Source organism: Mesocricetus auratus, unplaced genomic scaffold (genome assembly GCF_017639785.1).
Source record: "Mesocricetus auratus isolate SY011 unplaced genomic scaffold, BCM_Maur_2.0 Super-Scaffold_100023, whole genome shotgun sequence".
Taxonomy (NCBI): Eukaryota; Metazoa; Chordata; class Mammalia; order Rodentia; family Cricetidae; genus Mesocricetus; species Mesocricetus auratus.
This window is the reverse complement of record NW_024429204.1, coordinates 12,120,314-12,140,171: the sequence shown is the minus strand read 5'-3', so window position 1 is coordinate 12,140,171 and position 19,858 is coordinate 12,120,314. Positions and strand designations below refer to the sequence as shown.

The 19,858-nt window shown below is 41.3% G+C and overlaps 1 protein-coding gene across 5 annotated transcripts in view; it reads left to right on the top strand.

The window, feature by feature from the left end:
* The first annotated feature begins 843 nt into the window (after positions 1 to 843).
* Csmd3 (CUB and Sushi multiple domains 3) overlaps positions 844 to 19,858 on the top strand; it is a 1,035,998-nt gene continuing 1,016,983 nt past the window's right edge. For 4 of the 5 annotated variants that reach the window (XM_040730388.1, XM_040730387.1, XM_040730386.1 and 1 more), the window contains exon 1: positions 844 to 1,324. In XM_040730388.1, the coding sequence (XP_040586322.1) occupies positions 1,147 to 1,324 (178 nt within the window). In that variant the 5' untranslated portion in view covers positions 844 to 1,146. The remainder of the gene's footprint in view (positions 1,325 to 19,858) is intronic. The other variant, XM_040730389.1, reaches the window with a different exon arrangement.

The window sequence follows — 19,858 nt, the reverse complement described above, 5'->3', positions numbered from 1 at the left end:
AACGAAATAGATTAAAAAATTAGTATGTGTGAGAAAAACCCTCTGTCTCAGGGATACATCTCTACAATAGGAGATAAAACAGGGTCCCTTTGGATGTGAAGGAGAAGCGGGAGGCTTGCAGATGGCCAGTAGGTGGCGCAAGAACTCTTTCTTTGTGTAGCCTTAACCCTTGCCTGGTTTATGGGGCTGCCAAGTCCAAAATCTATAGACATATACATTTTTGCCTTTTGAAAGAAACCTTCCATTTACATATTTGGGATCAATTCAGAATGAAGGAAGATGAGTTTTCTGTAGATGATAACGACAGACACAACTGCTTTTAACTGCTGTTGCACACCCGCTACAGGAAGGACGAGGAAGATGAAAGATGAACTATTTAGGGAAATATTCTGACTTCCCTCCCGAGCCTACCCCTGGCCCAGCCACGGTGACATATGTTTACCAAGTAATCAAATCCTTGTCATGGGTTTTCCCACGGAGGCATTCGAATATGTAAATTTTTTACATGCAAATAATTTATCTGTGATTTCCTTTCTCGGTTAAATCAAAGTATAGTCGCTGTCTGAGGTCTGCCTGGGCTATATGCGACTACTGTAGTAACACTTGTCCTATTCTAACAACGTGGGCATCGATGGAACCCAATTCATTATCCTCACGGTTTCTCCTAAAGGCGACATAGATCTTCACTTTAAAATATCCCTTTAGCATGCTTCTGTATTTGCAGGCTGCAATGGAGAGCTCACTAACATAATATTTCTTGAACTGCTTTTGCTGGCAGAATTGATCTATTCGGGGGGGGGGGGGGGGGAAATAATCCAAGCCCCGAGATTCCCAATATTGTGGGGAGTTCATCAGAGAGCAGAGCGGGGCTTTCAGATGCTCACTGGTGCTTTCTGGTATAGGTTGTGAAGAGCATGATTTGAGGTTAATTGTGGCGGAGGGGGAAAAAAAAACGCAAAAGAAAAGACAGAATCCGGAGTAGCGGAGACTCTGTGCCCCCGTTGGAGAGATGGTTGAGTCCTCGTCAAGGTTGCTGTGGTATCCCAGAAACACCATTCACTCCGAGCTGTGACCGCGCACCACCAACAACAGCAACAACTCTACTGCGCTGGGCTGAGGAGCCAGAATCCAGAGCTCGCGAATAATATGAAAGGGAGCCGCAAAGGGGAAAGCCGAGCAAAGGAATCCAACCCCCGGGAGCCTGGCACCAGAAGATGCGCTAAATGTGGCCGCCTAGACTTCATCCTGAAGAAGAAAATGGGGATTAAAAGTGGATTTATGTTTTGGAACCTCGTCTTTCTATTGACGCTGTCTTGTGTAAAAGGTAGGTCTGCTTTCGGGGGGTACCCTCTGCTGTGGATGGAGATGGGGTGACTTGTCGCCTCGGAGAGGCCAGCAAGCTTAGTTTGCAATTTGCACGGATAAAATAATCAGGGTAATACTGATGAAGGACTTGGTTCACAGCTCTTTTTCCTTCCCTCAGATAGGAAATGCATTTTGCTTGCCAGATTTGGCGTTCAATGCGGTGATTGAGCAGGGGCTCAATAAATATTCTTGCAGTATGCTCAAACGAATACGTGAGTTGGTTCCTATAGCCTCGAACTAGTGGATATCCATGCAGAATTCCTCTGCAAGACTTTTTTTTTTAAGTGGTGAGGATTATTTTGCTTTCTTGCGGAATCCGTGGGGTTTGATTCTTTGCACAGATTTTTTTTTTATTGAAGACACTGGCGTGAGTGTTTTGATTTTTGTTTTTTTAACCATTTCGGACAGCAAAGTTGCCAACCTGCTAGGAATGCATTGGGTTTTTTTTTTTAATGCGTTTCGAGACAGAGCCTTCCTGAGCTTGAACATACCAACATGAATGTCTGCATACAAATTTGAATTATTTCTACGTGGCTTCCTATGCAAGGATAAATGTAGGAGAGCTTCCTTGGGTGCTCTGTTAAATGCTTGGTTAAAAAAATTTTTTTTAAATGAGGCTGAGATGTCACAAAGTGTTAAGAGCCACCTTTGAGGATGAATGAAGGTAGGAGGAAAAGTCATTAGCAGTTGACCAAAAAGAAAATCCCCAGCAAGTCTCTGTGTTCAGACAGGTACAATGAGTATCACATGCACAGACAGGGAGTGGGGGCGGGTGCGATGGAAAATTTATTCCTAAGCAGGAAGGCAAGGGACAGTCGGATCACTGGACAAAAGGCAGCCCCGGGGGACAAAATAGACCCACAGCTAGTCCACAACTTGTCCTGCGCCCACTGCCCTTTGATTGCTGCGAAGAATACTCGAGAGGTCTTTATGACTCATGCCATCATCTCTGAACGCTCCCCTCTCCATCCTCACGGCAGCTCCAGCAGACACAGGGGGCTGCAGCTTGGAGGGGAGCTAGTTTCCAATCCTGGGTGTCTCTGCCTGGAGGGGCGGAGGGGCCTTTTTTTTTTTTTTTTTTGGCCCAGGCGCGCCAAGGCTCTCAGCACAAACTGGGTGCCTCTTCCTTTGGGAAGGAGTGTCTCTCTGAACCGCAATCGGGCCGCGTCTCTATGAAACACTTTATTGTCCAGCTTGCAGCTGGCTGTCCCCTCGCAGAAGGCAGCGCATTTGCATTCAGTGGCTATGATAACTCATGTTTGGGGGGGTGGAGAGTGGAGAGGTTACCTCTCCCTCGGCGATGACCAACGATGGGGAGGGGTCTGCTTGGAATTTTAATTGACATCCCCCCAAATGCCACCAAGTCGTCTCTGGTTTCTGTGATGGCAACTGCTTTGTAACCCCCGACCTTCTATTTAAAGCTCCGGGGTGTGTGTGTGTGTGTGTGTGTGTGTGTGTGTGTGTGTGTGTGTGTGTGTGTGTGTGATGTGTGTGTGTGTGTGATGTGTGTGTGATGTGTGTGTGTGTGTGTGTTTTCCTGGGGCTAAAACGCTCGTCCGACAGGATGCAACTAGTCTACCTACTGCATACAAGCCCCCTCAGGTTGCTTGGGCTTCTGTCGCCAGCCGGGTGTGCAATGAGAGACACGTCTGGGCTTAGTTTCCCAGCCACTCGGAGGGATGGCCCTGGGGCTGCCTGCTAGACACGCGCAGGCAGGGCTCCGCGTGCAGGAGTCGTGGGCAGCCAGCAGCAGCCCGAGCACGAGCAAGAAACGTGCAAGCGTCTCCTTCAAGGAGATGGCCGAGGGTTAAGTGCGAATTTCCATGAGATACCTGTTGAGCCCCACGTTTCGGGGGCACATTAGGAGGAGTGAGTTGCCAAAGCCGGCAGAGCACGGCAGCCAGAGAAACGCAGAGCTGGGCCGCCTGCTAGTTCAGCTCTTGTAGCCAGCACCTACCGTATGTTACGAAGAAAATGCGCCACTGAAAAAGAAAGGAATGCTAATTAGCTTCCACTGGGAGCGGGAGACCCCTCTCCTCCATCCACAACTCTCTACTCTTGGGACCTAGACGCTTGGTGTCCTTTGAGTCTCTCCAAGCTTTGGGGACTTGGGGAAGGTGTAGCATGTCATAGTTTGCTTTGGGCTTGTCCAGAATCTGTATTGCACAGATCATTAAAACCTTTTTAAATGGTAATAAAGTTCTTAATTGCCATACCTCTGCTACTTGGGATATAAGTCTAACACTTTACATGCTGAAAGACTACCCTCAAAAAAAAAAAAAAACAACTTGCATGTGTTATGTGGTTTACTCCAACACCTGGGGGTGCCCATTTTGACAGTGGCTTATTTCTTCTCTATTTAAATTTTAATTTCACCTCCATCTCAAGGTTTTCTGAAAACCAAGATTGCAGCATTGTCTCACACATTGCGTGTTCTAGTGCCTAATCCCTCTTTTGATTCCCACATTGTTTCTTTTCGGGTTATTCAGGCCCTCAGAACAGCTTAGGTTGTCTCTGGAAATCCTAACCACAAGCTAATGTAAGAGGTCAGGAAATCCGTGGTGCACAGAGGTGTCTGAACCTCTTCATACGCCACAATTCTACCGTCTGTCTGTAGTTTTCATCCGTCAGCAATGACAAAGATCTTCAGGGGGAGGAAACGCCTCACGGTGGAGATAAAGTGGTCTTCATAGACCCGAGCCTCCCGGGTGGGGCTCAAAAGGTTGCTAATGTCCTGGGAGCATTTTATATTCACCAGAATCTCCTGGAACAAGAACGTTATGCCTGACAACAAACTGGAGGGCAGCTTGGATGTCTAATTCTAGCTGGAGCAAGGGGAGGGAAGGTAGGAGGCGGAGGGCAGAAATACAAGGGGGGAGAGAGAGAGAGAGAGAGAGAGAGAGAGAGAGAGAGAGAGAGAGAGAGAGAGAGAGAGAGAGAGAGAGAGAGAGAGATTCAATGAAATATGTCTTCTAGTTGCATAGTGTTCTGTTTAGGTTTCACCAAGAAAGAAATCTTGAATACTAAGTCCAGCTTAAAGGCCCCGCCCACATAAAGAGAAACGCCCACCCCGCCCTCCCGCCCTCCCGCCCTCCCAGGTGCTTTCTCACACTCCTTTTCAAAGGACGGACGGGGGAGCAGGGAGGACAGTCAAGGCTCAGCCAGGCCCTGTGGGGCACACTTGAGTCTGCAGCAGGTGGAAAGCTGGGTGTTGCGTCCCTCACACTCCCTCCAGAGGCATGCCCTGGTTTTTCTGCTGGACTTTGGACTTCAGGGAGGATGTTCCTTCCTGCTTGTTCTGGGGCATGGGGCTCCGCGGGAGGGAGGGCCATACACCAGTCTCCCCTGTTCATTCTTGCTGGCTGGAAGCTGGTATCACGGCAGCAGAGAGGCAGAACTTAAGCTGGTGCCAGGCCAGGGGAGTCTTTTCTGAAGCTCCTGCCCAGGCTGATGTCCATAGGGATGATAGCCTAACCCTCCAATTACAACACTTTCAGGTGGCACCCCAGAAAGGAGAGAGAGCAGGAGGGAGGGAGGGAGGGAGGGAGGGAGGGAGGGAGGGAGGGAGGGAGGGAGGGAGGGAGGGAGGGAGGGAAGTGAAAAGGAAGTACAGTATCTTGAGGGAGTTTGCCAAAGGCCTTGGGAGGAATACGCTTCACAAAACAATAAAAACAACAAATTGAATCTACCAAAGTATCAGCTCTCTCCATCCAAGATTAGTACCATTCAGATACCCGATGAAAGGGAGCAGCCCTTGTGTTAAGAGATTGGGGCATCTTTTTGACACAAGTTTGGACAGGTATATCTCCTTTCCATTTCCTTTGTGAATATTTATTACTTTTCCTTAAGATCAAAACTCTTGAAAGTGAAATAGCCATTCACTCAACCAGGTTGAGAATAGGTTTCTGGTGTGTGTGTGTGTGTGTGTGTGTGTGTGTGTGTGTGTGTGTGTGTTGGTGTGTATGTGCATGTATGTCTGTGTATGTCTGTGGGTTTGTGTATGTGTGCATTTGTATGTATGTGTTTGTGTGTAAGTATGTGTGTTTGTGTGTGTGTATGTATGTGTGTGTGTTTCTAGAATGCAATATGATAATGAATTATACTCAAGAGCTATCAGGGGGGCTGAGAGTAGGAGTCAGTGTGTACTAAGTAAAGCTATGTGATTTTGTGGGTTATCACCACGTTCATATCCCCTAAGCTCCAGAGTGTTTCTGGCTCTGATACCACAGTTGTCCTGAGGTAGGACAGGGGCAAGGAGAAAAATCCAGGGTTCTCCAATGGGACTCCAGCTGCTGTCATCACTCCCACAACTTCTGGAAGATGCACTCCCGCCAGTAGATATGGAAGATGCCCTCCCTCCAGTCGATCTGGAAGGTTTTGGGGGAATACAATGAATGGAGATGACCCTATATGAGCTTCTTTGGGACAAAAGACAGCCAGGAGAGTTAATTCTAGGTTTAAATCTTAGCAAATATTTGGAGCATGTGGTATTGTACGGGTGAGTGCAGGGATGGGTAACAGAAATATAACAGCACAGGTAGCCTCATAGCCCAAGGTCTTCTCTCTGCCCTCTTGCTATGGTCAGGTGGTTCCTGAAAGAGGGTCTGCTGTGCACTGCATAATGAAAATGAAACGGAGACCCTGTATAGACAGACTGAGGAGGGAGGAGAAAGGTTCCCTTCCTCCAGAAGGTCACTTCTTCCTGCAAGCTTGGTACCAAGGCATCCCTCAAGCGAGACTAATATCATACCCTGGGAGAGTTGAATGCCCTGAAATTCAGAGCTGAAATTTCTTGGATAGCTACCTCCTTAAAAGCAATTGGAAAGACCTAGTCACAGCCCTCCAGTTTCTAGAATGTTCTGTGTAGGCAGAGTCAGGAGGCAGTGGCCCTCCAAGCTCTAGTTGCAAGGGTGTGTGAGGAGAAATAATAAAGAGTGTCTTTCAGCATCCTGAAAAGGATGAGCCAGCTCCCCGCCTCAAGGAGAACCACAGAACTGCTGGATAAATTAAGTGCTTGATGATCCGACTTAGTCCTGGTAGCCGTGGCTGTTGCCTGTGCTGAGCAGCTGGCTTGTCTGTCTGTGGGATGGAGCTGCAGAAGTTTGGAGGAGGCTTATCTGGTATAGGCAGCACACTCTGGCAGAAAATGGCACACTTGTGGTTCTACATACAGGAGAACTATTCTATGATTGACAAAACAAAGGGCAGGTGAGGCATCCAGCAATGCCTTTACGTTCCCGTGGAAACCAAAGATCTGAAGTAGGATGTTTGCTATGAACTCAAAGGCAAATCAATAAATGCATGTGGGGATGCCTGGGGACAGGGACTGGGTCTAGGCTAAGTTTCTCTTCCATGCTAGTAGATACTCTTCTAGTGTCCCAAGAGCTAAGGGCTTGTAGTTACCCTTCAGAGTGTACAGAAAGTCTGCCAAATGTCAAAAAAAATCAATACTTTACCAATTTGTGGTTAACTATATTTTTTGCAGGGGACACAATGTCTCATGTTGTCCAAGCTGAGCTCAAACTGTCTGTGTAACTGTGACCTTCCTTCCGTTCTTATCTTCTTGCCCGGATCTGCCAAGCGTTGGAATTGCCGACATATATGGCCATGCCTGGCCACTGGCTGACTAACAATTTTAAACCACCAAGCAGTATTCTTCCTGAGCCCCTGACCCTTTAGCAAGATAACTATTCGAGTAACTATGCCCTCTTTTCCTGGCATTTTAAGATTTCAGGGATTAGAAACAAAACAATTGCAAATGAAGAGAGGATGGAAAAATAAAACCTGACACCATTCAAAGTCTTAGCCTGGCAGTGGTGGCACACACCTTTGATCCCAGCTCTTGGGAGGCAGAGGCTGGCGGATCTCTGTGAGTTCTAGGCCAGCCTGGTCTACAAAGCTACACAGAGAAACCCTGACTCAAAAAAATCTAGGAAAAGAAAAGGAAGAAAAAGAATAAAACTTAAGTTTAGGTATCTGTTTCTCCTATCACCTTCTTGCTCTCATTTGACTCACAGTGTAGTTAGGGATATAATGAGAATTACCATTTTAATTTTACATGAGGTGTGTGCAGGGTGATGAAGCAGGGGCTGTAGTTATAAACTTCATGGTTTCAATGTGAGAGCCAACCACTAGGTGATTCATGGTGTTTCCCAGACCAATCTGCTACCGAGCACACAAAATATTCTCAGTATCGGGCTTTTGTTATTGTCCCGAATGACAGGTTACAGAACGTCACTGGCGACCTCTTAAATATTTTTATGTTTATGATCAACTTGCCTTCAGTTCACACTCTGTCCCTTCAGGCATCAAATGCATTTGTGATTATCCACTGTTGTTTTGTGCTGAGAAATTCTCAGGGTTAATATGTTCTAGGGAAGGTAGCCGCGTTCCACAACTGTATTCAAAAATCTCTCCCTAAAATGCCTACCCTTATACCTTCAGCGTGCGAATCTTACGGTTGGAAACTGTCAACTGGATTCGGGTGGTATTAGCTATCACAACATGACTCTGTGTTTCATAAGTACATTTACTGCAGAGCCTTTCAAGTCACTTCTAAGAAGGGGCCCTCTGGAAACTTTGCTGTCAAACAAAATCTCAGAGACCCACCAGCAGCCAATTGAATCAAGTTATCTGGGGGTTAAGCATAGACATCCATGTTTCTAACAAGCCAAGGAGTTAGCTTTAGTGTTTTCTGAAATTTAAAAACCTCTCCAATAAAGTGGAAAGCAATAACAACAAAAACAAAACGAGGACTCTGGAACCACAGACACACAAGTATTTGAAAGTCAGACAAGGATGATGCCAGTGAGCACCTTTGGATAAAGAGTTCTATTTTTTTCTAAGCCTCAGCTGCACTGTTCATAGGCTTCCATAAATTATCGTATTTTCAGTGGGCTTGTTACATCAGGCAATTTGTGTGAATCAGGTGTGCAAACCAAGGGTCCTGGTAGACCTACCATTAAATTAAACTTGGATGTGCAGAATGAACAACATTCTACATCTGTAGTACTGGTCCTTTCCTTTCCCAAAGAACACAGAGTATGGCCTCTTCTCGCTAGCTCTTTCTTCACGTTGGCAAAGTTTCCAGAATATTCGCCACCCACGCAGTGCTTTGAAGTTCCTGTTGATCATATTTTACCATTTAATTCCCTTCCCGTGTCTACGTGTCAAGGGAGGACACACACAGATTTGAAAACTAAAATGCTAGTCAGACTTCTGGGTGAATTTCATCTTTGCATTCTGATGCAGATTAGCTTGAATACCAATCGATTGATGTACTTACATGGATTTGTCTACTCATTGTGTCACAAGTGGTAACAGTCGTAGGGCTGGAAGGTCTCTTAAATATCATATTTTATAAATAAGTACATGTCCGAACAAAGTGCCAGTGAATTTCCTGGGGTTACAGTGGGCACCGCCTTCCTGAAGTCATGCTGCGTTACTGGATATTAGAGACCAGGTTTTAAAGCTTTTGATTTTATAGATTATCAGTTTTATTTCTGAGTTAGTTTGGATGGCACCGATGAAGATAATCAACCATACATGTTCACACTTAAGCACCATTTATCAACTAGAACAATATAAAAAATATTGGTGATTACATATTTGTGGGAATAAAAATACAAGAAACAGTGACCACTTGCTTAGATGGAGACAAAGAGAGATAACTTATGGTGGGACAAGATTTTTTTTTTCAGTATGGAAACAGATCCATGTGTATGATTCAGAAGATAAAGGTACTTGCTGCTTAGATTGTCAACTTGAGTTCAAAGCATGGGACCTACTTGCTAGTAGAAAATAAGCAACTACTGAAACATATCCTTGGGCCTCCACTCATGATCTGTGGCTGTGGGTATGGCACATGCCCAGGCATACACAAAAAAGACACACAAATAACAATATGTATGAGTTACATAATCCTGTTTTCTGAGAACTTTAACCATTACTGGTTATAGATCCATAAATAAAATCAATGTATAGGGCAACGTTCATGTACTCTTAAAATTATAACCATTTTTATTTGTTTTTAATTTGGAAACTATTTCTTCTTTGAAACGTAAATCTATGGAACCAGTTCTTAATTTCCATCCTGGCTTTTAGTAAGGTTAAGTCATATTACTTGAGAACTGTAAATCCTTTCCAGTGTACATTTTCATAGGTACAGTTTCTTTCATCATATTAATGTAACAAAATTATCATCCAAGACTCTACCTTAGAAATAATAATTCATTTCACAGGTATTGAAATTTCATGAAAAACCCTATAACGTTATTTGGTTATCCTCATAGTTGCAGCATATGAAATGTTTTTAAATTACTCTTTCCAGATTTGTATAAGATATTGGAAGATAAAGACTTGATAATTTGAGAAGTTGAAATGTAAAGAAAGTGAGGAAAATAGTTATTACCAGGAAGGCTGACGTCATAATTTTCAATCTATTACATTCTTCCTTCATCCTACATTAGCAATTTTAAAAGACTACCTGTGATGGAGACTTTTAAAGTAAGAGGACATTGCTTTTCAACTTTGAGTTACAAATATGACCAGATGCCATTCCAAGAAAGAGACCACATGACTAATTCCAGAAAGCTCAGGGGCACCTGGTTTATAGAGAGGCCGTGGCATTGTCATGTTTGTGGAGACATGTTGGGGAGGAACATTTTTCATATTTCTTACATACGATGCTCTTTATGTAGTGGTATCTTCATCTCAAACAATAGTTCTCCTTCCTATGTCAGTCCTGAACTTTTAAACAAGCAGCTGTGAAACAACTCTCATGAGCTCGCATTGTTATCTGCATTGGCATACTCCACTTGCCCTGTTGCATGTATATAAGAAGCCCCAGCAGAATGTTTTTAGCTCCTGGTTAAGAAAGACAGAAAGAGTAACAAAACTCTCCCAGCAGTTTTGAAATCTAAAAACGTGTATGGCTAAATTCATATATGAATATCTTCAGTTTTCCAGACAAAGCTTGGGCTTAGAGAAATGACTTTGTAAGAAAGGTTAGAACCAGAATCATGTTACATATGTAGTCTAATTGCAGTTACGTCAACAAGAAACTCCATAATCTTAGGTACTTCTCTGACATAACTTGGCTAAGTCCATTACCTCAGTACAATAGGAACAGAGAATGTTTTACAATTTCATAAACAATACTTAGGGAAGGATTTCCCAGATAATGCATGAGATGTCTCTGCCTCTATCAAATGAAAACGCTAGCACCAAGGTCAAAGAAAAATTAGTAACCCTTAGATTCTATCACAGCTATATTGAGAAAAAATTCAGAATGTATGAAAGAGGATGAATGGGTTGTGGGTTTACATATACATCAATTTATTAGCATAAAATATTAACCAATTTTATTATAAGATTTAAAAATACAGTTGTTCATTTTTCACACTAAGCTCCAACCAAGTTCTATAGAGTTTTAAGGATAGGATTATTCCTAAACTCTGCCTGATCTGTTTTCTATGATTTATTTTCAAAGGTTAATTTTTTTAGAACTTTAAAAATATTAATCTACAACTCCATCCACAAACCTCTTTCATTTTCATCCTACAAAACTGCCTGGCTAAAAATATCCAGGGCAGCTTTTTTCCCCCCAGCAGAAACAAGCTATAGAATAAATGACTTGCCAAACCAGTTTTTAGTTCCTTTTCTTCACTTTCTGTCTATTGGAGGGATCTCATGAATGCCCATTTAGAGAAAACTGTTTTGGGACAGAGCAGCTTCTTGCAGGAGGAGACCACTGTGCCAAATACTGTCCCAAATACTGACCTGTTGTAAAACAGGGCTTTTTGAAGGAACTCTTGTCAGAGAGCACAGATACAGGAATTTTAGCAGGGAATAACTTAGAAATTAATGGCACACTTACACAACATGGTCATCTTATAAATATGATCTAGTTTTATACAACTGTTCAAAATATGTGTTTTGCTGTTGAGAGAATAAGTTGTATTTTCAGATACACCTATTTGTTACTCTGAACTCAACAGTTAAAGCTCTCTGTTGTGTGGACATATATTCAGAAATGTCATCTTAACCTCTTTTTTCAAAGACTCAGTCTAGACATGAGAGTATAAACTCTTAGTCCCAGCACTAGGAAAACAAAGGCAGATAAATCTCTGTGTGTTCTAGGTCAGCCTGGTCTACGTAGTGAGTTCCAAAATAGCGAGAGATAAGTAGAGAGACTTGGTTTTAAAAGACAAAACAAAATAAGTAAATAAATAAATAACATCAATGACTCAGAAAATATTGTAATGCTCTTTCTTGAGAAATTAAGAGAATAGTACGCTGACTGAATTGTATTCTCCTCATGGCGACTCAGTAATTTCAAGCAACTTTAAGAAATAGGAGCAGACGTTTTGATCCGGGCTCAGGCCTCTTCAAATTTGCCAAAAGTAATAAAGATGCAGCTGTAGCTTATCTCCAACCATGTTTTCTGTAACTCTGCATTGCAATATTCCACTTGGTGTTGCAAGTACCTTATCAGCCAGTTCTTCAGCTTATAACCATTAACCGACTTACTGAAAATGTCAATCACCCATTCATTCATGGTTTCACTTCCGTGAACTTGGTGAGGAGGGAGGGGCTAGCGGATTTGTCACAAAAATGTTGTCTTCATGTTCCTGTCATCCTCGAATTTCCTCATTGGTGTTACAAAGCACAACCATCAGCTGTGCTTTCTTGTTTTATTTTATTCTAGTTTCTCAAGCAATTAGGTTCTTCTAAAAAAAGGACAATGGGGATATCTGATCTAATTGTTTTGTTTGTTTACACTATGAAGGTTGCCTGATTTGAAAGAAATCTGAGAAAAATGGTGTTCATAATATCATTTTCTCATGAAAGTGATAGCCTCCATGATTAAGTCTACCAACTGAGACAAGAGCTCAAAGACATTATTTTACAATGTACTTCTATGCTATGAGACTTCTATTATGGGCAAATGCATATAAGTGTAATTGGATGTTTAGCTAATCTGAAATTTTCAGATATTAAATTTGCTTTCAGCTTGGAATCAACATTTTCACAAACAGAATCAAATTTTGTAACTCCTTTAGAGATAGAATCTGGTTTGCAAATCTGGGTAACAACCAGAGGTGCCTGCAATTCAGCTGTGAGCTTTGTGCAACCCGGGGCTGCATCTGCAGGATACCAGATCAAAGTGAGCCCACCTGCGATAAGGGAGGCACCTGCATCTCCAGGAACCAGCTAGCTACATGTTTCTTTGGCAGCATGTTAGAAGTCCTTGAGCTATGCTGTCCAGAAGAAGCTCTGGGCTTTTAGATATATGGAGACACTTAGAGCTAGGATGTCTTTTCTTCTCCTCTTTTATCCTTTTGGCTGGTGCTTAAAGTAAAGCAGCTGAACTAATTCCAATGTTTTGTGGAAACAAATTTGCATCCAGTCTGCTAATGTGTGTGCCAACTCTCCGCTTTGTGTCCTAAGATGACTAGAAGACGGACTCTCTTGGATGAAATTTGTCATAGAAATGCTCATGGGACCATGCTAACCAGGGCTAAATTTCTGTTCAAGGACTATTCGTTTCTTTATCATTATTTTATGGGTATGAATGCTTCACCTACAAACCTTTTTTTTTTCCTTGTTTTTGTTTTTGTTTCTTTGTTTTTTGCACCGCATGCATGCAATGCTCATGGAAGCCAGAAGAGGGCACCAGGTATTCTGGGACTGGAATTACTTAGGCTTGGGAGCTGCCACAGAAATGCTGGGAACCACACTTGGGACCTCTGCAAGAGCAAGTCAAAGTGCTTTTGTCTGCACACTCAGCTCTCCAGCCTTTTCCAATTACTTTAGGAAAAATTTTTGTGCATAAATCCTGGTAAAACCTGAATATTCTTTACTTACAATTACATCAATTTTTAAAAGACAATAGTGTGTGTGTGTGTGTGTGTGTGTGTGTGTGTGTGTGTGTGGGTGGGTGGGTGGGTGTCTGTCTGTGTGTCTGTCTATGTAACACGCGTAGGTGTCTGTAGAGGCCAGGAGAGGTCAGATAATCTGGAGCTGAAGTTATCAGTTATCTGTGAGCTGTCCAACATAGATGCCAGGGAACGAAGCCAGGGTCCTGTAGAAGAGCGACAAGAGCGCTTTGGAATCCAGGCAATGTTTTCAAGCTCCTTTTTTAACTACGTTTAAATGAGATCAAACAGCAACCTTAAGATCGACTGTATTGCAAACTACTAGAAAATATGCAGTATGTGTACTTGCCTAGCAGTGTCTCTTCGCGTTTTGATAGAGCAGTGGTCCTCGACCTTCCTAACGCTGTGACCCTTTAAAATAGTTCCCCGTGCTGTGCTGACCCCAACCATAACATTATTTCATTGCTACTCATAACCGTCGTTTTACTACTTTTAGGAATCGTAATGTAATATCTGGTAGGCGAGACGTCTGATATGTGACCCCAACGGTGTTACATCTCTCAGGTTGAGAACCGATGTGATAGATGACTATGGTAAAAATCTGAGCTTCACTTTAACACAATACTTACGTGTGAGTCCTGGGAAGTCCTTTTCAGTTTGCAGGAACCTCAAGTTCACTGCTCATTTGTCTCTGTGTTTACAAAGAGTATTGAAATTCCATGCTGTAGAAGGGGTTTACATTTATATATTTAGTGCAACAGCAAAATTTCCAGAGACCTGGCAGAAAGTCAACAGTGTTACACACATTAGCTTGTGCTGTATGTTAATTCTAGCACATTCCAACTCTAACTACTTCTAATGTGTCTAATGTTTGGCAAAGCTAATTTATGTCACCATGTTTTTGTTATGATAATATTATCTTTAGTGAATCAACATAGTTTGACTGCAATAGATTTTATTTCCATAAAACCCACAGGTGGGTTATTGCTTGGTTACTATCTAATGGACATAAACTCTCCACTCAGTTTTCTTTTGAGGTCCACGCTGGATGTCTCAGGCCCCTATTTAGACTGAATATATAGTGATCTGTTCCCTCCTCTCAAAGAAGACAGATTTTCACTTAAAACAGGCTTTAGGTAAACAATATAAAAAACATCTTACTAGTATCGCATTATTTAGTCATTCAGTGAGATCCTATTCTTATAGTAGTAGCCTCAGTACAGACAACATCATCATTGTTTCTGAAATAAATATATATGTATATTTATAATTTAATGATTATATATTAACACTCTTATGCTATGTTATAAGTACAGCATCCCATTGATGTCATTTGGAACTGTCCATTATATGACATTATTTGGGAAATCTAATTTTCTGTTAAAATGTTAGTTAACTCTTATCTGTTCACCTAACCAATGTTAACTAATCTACACAGTATAATGAAGAGCCTACTTGCATTTCTGTCAGCATATAAGAATAATTGTATAATCGTGTATGACAATCAAATTTGTTTTTAATGCTATTGCGTTTTAGATTCTGCTTCAGAATTCCTATATATTCACAATACTCTCAATTTAAATTGTAGTCTTTTACCATTCTTTTTATGATATACAGGAAGCAAGCTTAATATTTTTATAAAGATGGACATGCAAAGGGCAATAAAATAACAAAATGTATAACAGAATATGACAGCTTTCTATTCCTTATGTTTGTTTTTATCTGGAGACACCTGTCCATGAAATACAAGTTTTTGATAAATATATTGAATTATGTTATAATGTGGTATAATTTGTAACATAAAAACCAACAAAAGGAAATGTAAGAAGTAAATGAGGAAAATAACAGCAGTACATCAATGCTAATTTTACTACAGAAAGTTCAGTGGAATGATTTATCTCCAGAAGATTAGGATAATCAAATTTCATTTTGTGCATTACCTTTTCCTACTCCTTCATGTGTATCGCTTTGTTGATTTATGTTATTATGAAATGTGTATCAACAATTTATTCAAGTTCAGTAAAGTGTACACGTTCATGACTCAAAAGTAATTTAATACATAAGAAAGTAGGCCTAATGTTTACAAAGGTATCACATATGAACATTAATGTTTCCTCAACTCTGAGTCAAAACTTCAGTTATTCACATAAGAGCAAAACCATGCCTTTCCCTGTGATGCCAATAATTTTGCTTCACATGTTGGTACATAGAATTAGAAGCCTGAGAGGAAACGGCTTTTCAGTGGCTGCATTGTTTCACTGCTATTGGTACAAATCAAAGCAGGAGAATCTCCTTATATTCCATGGTGACTTTCCAGAACTCTCTGCAATGTAGCATTAGCTCATTGTTTAAATCCTGTAATAACACTTGCGGCAATTAACAGGCCAGGGTGACTGGATGCATATGACACCCCAAGTCAAAGCTTTAAAAGAATTCTCCCCATCCCTGCTCTTGTCTGTCTCTGTCTCCATTTCTCTCTCTCTCCTTTCCTCCCTCTCATTTATTTGTGTGTGTGTGTGTGTGTGTCTCTGCGTGTGTGATTATATATGTAAACAAGTGCACTTGTGTGTGAAAATCAGAGGACAAGCCCAGGTTGACTTCATTTGATTCCACCAACTGTCTTTTGGAAACAGTGCCTTTCACTGGCATGAAACTAGCAATGTAGCCTGGGCAGACTTGTCAGCAAACATCAGCATCCTCCTGCCTCCACCTTCCCAATGCTGGGATCCTAAACTGCTATTCTGGCGACCATTGACATCCTCTCTGTGCTGGGAGAGAGTTGACACTTTGCTTGCAAAGTGAGAGGTTGACAGCTTGTCTTACTTCCTCAACAGTCCTTCTTTCTTCCCTGTAGTAGAACAAAGGAGACAAAGGTCCCTTTTTACTTCATAGGGATGCAACTCACTAAATACCTGGGCTGCCTTTCAGTGTGCTCTGAATTGCAACCCCATTTTATTTTCAGAGTATTGCTAAAATTTTACCTTGGAATGGCAATTTTATAACGTGTGTCAGCTGCCTAGAATGCAGCGGATTGGTTTCTAGCTAGCTCGCTTGTTGTTGGTATTCAAAGAAAATTTCACAGAGTCAACTATGACTTATAGATTCAGCCTTCTTGGTAGCATCTCTCTCCCTCTTCACCTAGCTCTCAAGCTCCCTGGGTTTGGTTGTAATTTGTGCAGGTGACTTGCTGTTTGCTATTTGTTTGTCATTTTGTCCTTGTTTTGCATGATCACTGTAGGTGAGGTTCATGGATAGGATATTATCCCCAACTCTTCACAAACTCACCTGGAAACTTCTGCAACAGACTCTATGAAATGTAAAGTTGTATTACAATACACTTTCCACTCTGTCTGTTTCATTTCTCTTTATAATGCAGATTAAGGAGAGCAAGTTGGGGGGCATTGACCTCAGTCACCTCTATGATGCCTGTAAATAGGGCATTTGGGTCAGGTAGTCTATGTGTTTTCAACATGTTTTCCAAGACCCTTTACACATTTGAACATGCTACATTAAATGTAAGAAACAAACATATAAAAAGGGCCTCTGAGGACTAGAGGTGAAGCTTAATGGTTATGAATACTGGCTACCTTTCCAGAGAACATGGAGTCAATTTCCAGTTGCCACATAACAGCTCACAACTGGCTGTAATTCCTGACACAGGGGATTTTATGCCATCTTCTGGCCCCTCTGGGTATCAGGCAAATATCTGCAGACATGTAGACAAAACACCATACTCACAAAATAAATATATTTTAATAAAAAAAGCACTCAGGAACGTATGAGAAATAACTTAGAATAATTAACTAGCAAGTGGAGAAAATCAGTTCCTTTCTTTGGAAAGTGTGCTTACATTAGCATACGTTTATGATAGTCATCGTTATTTTATTGCAGGCCTACGGGTGTTTTAAAAGGTTGCTATGATAAAGCAAACTGATGTACATATGATCAGTTTCAAAGCCGACCTTAACATGTCAAAGCTATTGCATCTTTTACCACAATGGTCATAACATTTCATCACGTAGAGTTTTGGAGATTTGGAGAGGGAAAACTGTAATGCACACATTAAAGTGATCCCTTTTACATGTGTAAGGGCACCCGCCTCTGACATGATTAGTTCCCAACTTACCATTATTTATTTTACACGCTGTGAGAAGAAGTGAAGGCAATAGAAACAGGGGAAATCAAAGTGACATTTCAGAAAGGTCAGACCTATTACTTCCCAGAGAGGCAAGATTCACATTAGTGTTTAGACATGTGTCAAAAGATGCTTTATTAGGGCCGAGTTTGCTGTTGGAATGGAAACAAAAAAATGCATATGTGGGCAAGACTTGGGTGTTCTGATGCGATAGTTTAACATCGTGTTTACCTGAAGTTTTCATCGTATAGTTTTCTACTTCATAATTTAATGAAGATTTGAAAGGGAGTCACACCATTAAAATATATAAAGATCTCATTCAACATAGATCAGCATTTTTCTAACGTTTAAATCCTGTCTAAACTACATTGGAAATTTTCTAAAATTTACTTCATTTAAAAATTTATTTTTCATTGTTATTAATAATTTGTGTGTCTCTGCGTTGGTATAGGCACCTAGATGCAATTCCTGCAGAGGCCACGAGGGGGCATCAGACGACGGGGAACTGGAGTCTCAGGCAGTTGCTCTCTGTACCGCTTTGGTATAGACCACCACACTCTGGACCTCTGGAAGAGCCAGAAGTTCTCTCTCTCTCTTTTTTTTTTTTTTTTTTTTTTTTGGTTTTTCGAGACAGGGTTTCTCTGTATTGTTTTGGAGGCTGTCGGTCAAGCCTGGCCTCGAACTCACAGAGATCCGCCTGCCTCTGCCTCCCGAGTGCTGGGATTAAAGGCATGCGCCACCACCGCCTGGCAACCCAGAAGTTCTCTTAAACCCCAACCATCTCTCCAGTCTCTGGATTCATTCCAAAATCTAAAAGAAACAACCATGAATGATAGGCGATGATTTTCATTGAGAATATTAGTGTATCCTCAAGTCCCATCATAACACCCTAAAAATTAAAAAAAAATAGTTCAAAAGGTATTTTATAAATTACATGGCATTGAATTAGATTTAGGTCAAACCTTTATACAAAAAAAATCAGATTATATTTTGCAAATTTTTATTTGCTGTACTCTTCATATCTTCCTTACATCATTGGTGGGCTCTTGGTATACATTTGGATATCCAATGCTTCTTAGGAAATAAAATGTTTGAGAAGGCTGCGTATCTGTTTAGTGCAAAAATGTTTCAGTTGGCTTTGCCACCTTGGCTTTCTGAACCTGCGACTCAGTTGATTTCACTTAGATCGTGTCTTTATTACTTTTCTGATGCTGTGATGAAACATCGTGACCAAGGCATTTTATAGAAGGAAGGTTTGCTTTGTTCTGAGGGCTCCAAAGGATGAATAGAGGAGGATGCTGGGAGCTCACATTTCCAAATGCAAACGTGAAAATGAGAGAGCGAGCTGGGAGCAGAGCAAGACCTTAAACTTTCCAAATCTTTCCGTGTGTGTGTGCGTGTGTGCGTGCGTGCGTGTGTGTGCGCGTGCGTGCGTGCGTGTGTGCGTGTGTGTGTGCGCGTGCGTGCGTGCGTGTGTGTGTGTGTGTGCGTGTGTGTGTGTGTGTGTATGATTTTTCTTGCGATTTAGTTTTGGTTTTGAGAGAGTTAAAGAATGAACATGAAATTGGATTGTAGGAAGGAGGAACCTGGGAGTAGTTGTAGAATATGATAAAAAATAGACTGCATGAAATTCTCAAGGAATAAATACAGATTTAAAGACAAATGCTAACATTGGTGTTCACTATAAAATATTTTTAATCCAGGCACATAACACATTGTGCTTGTTTGTGTGTGTGTGTGTGTGTGTGTGTATGTGTTTGACTGTGTGTATGCAATTATGGAGATAGATTTTTACCAGTTTAACACAACTCAGGTCATTATCCCTTACTCTCGTTTGTAAGGTACAAAAAATTCTACTTTACCCCTAGACAATCACCTCAATATTATCTCAATAGTCTCAGCCCTCTGGGAAATGTGGTTGTTAGGTCACTATTTTGATTCTAGACTTCTGTTTAATTCTAGAACTGTTTATTCTTGGCCAAGTTTCTCCTAATAAGTAGGAAAGGTTTTAATCATCACTGCAAATTTTAATAGGGATAATATCATTCTTCTATGACCTTTATTTTCTTCCCTTATTCTGTTCCTGGAACAATAACTTTTAAAGACCTAACAGAACAGTGTTCTCCAGGGAATTTGCTCCCTGTATTTAGAATACTTAGTTCTTAGAAGTATGGTGAAACTTGGAGGAACCAAGAACTTTGAATATGACTGAGCTCAATCACATTGCACTTAGCACAAGTATATTGAATTTTCCTCCAGTATTTTGTTTGCTCATTTTTGGTCTATATTATACATGTTTAATTTGACTTTGCTTTATTAATCTCATTTTAGAAGAGTGTTTTGAATAATTCATTCTCTAAAATGTCCTTTTGACATTCAGTAGATACTATACCTGAATTTTTACTGAAACACTGCATTTTATTAGCTCTCTGCAAAGTTCAGATGGCCCAGTGTAGGAGACTTTGTGATTCTTAAATAT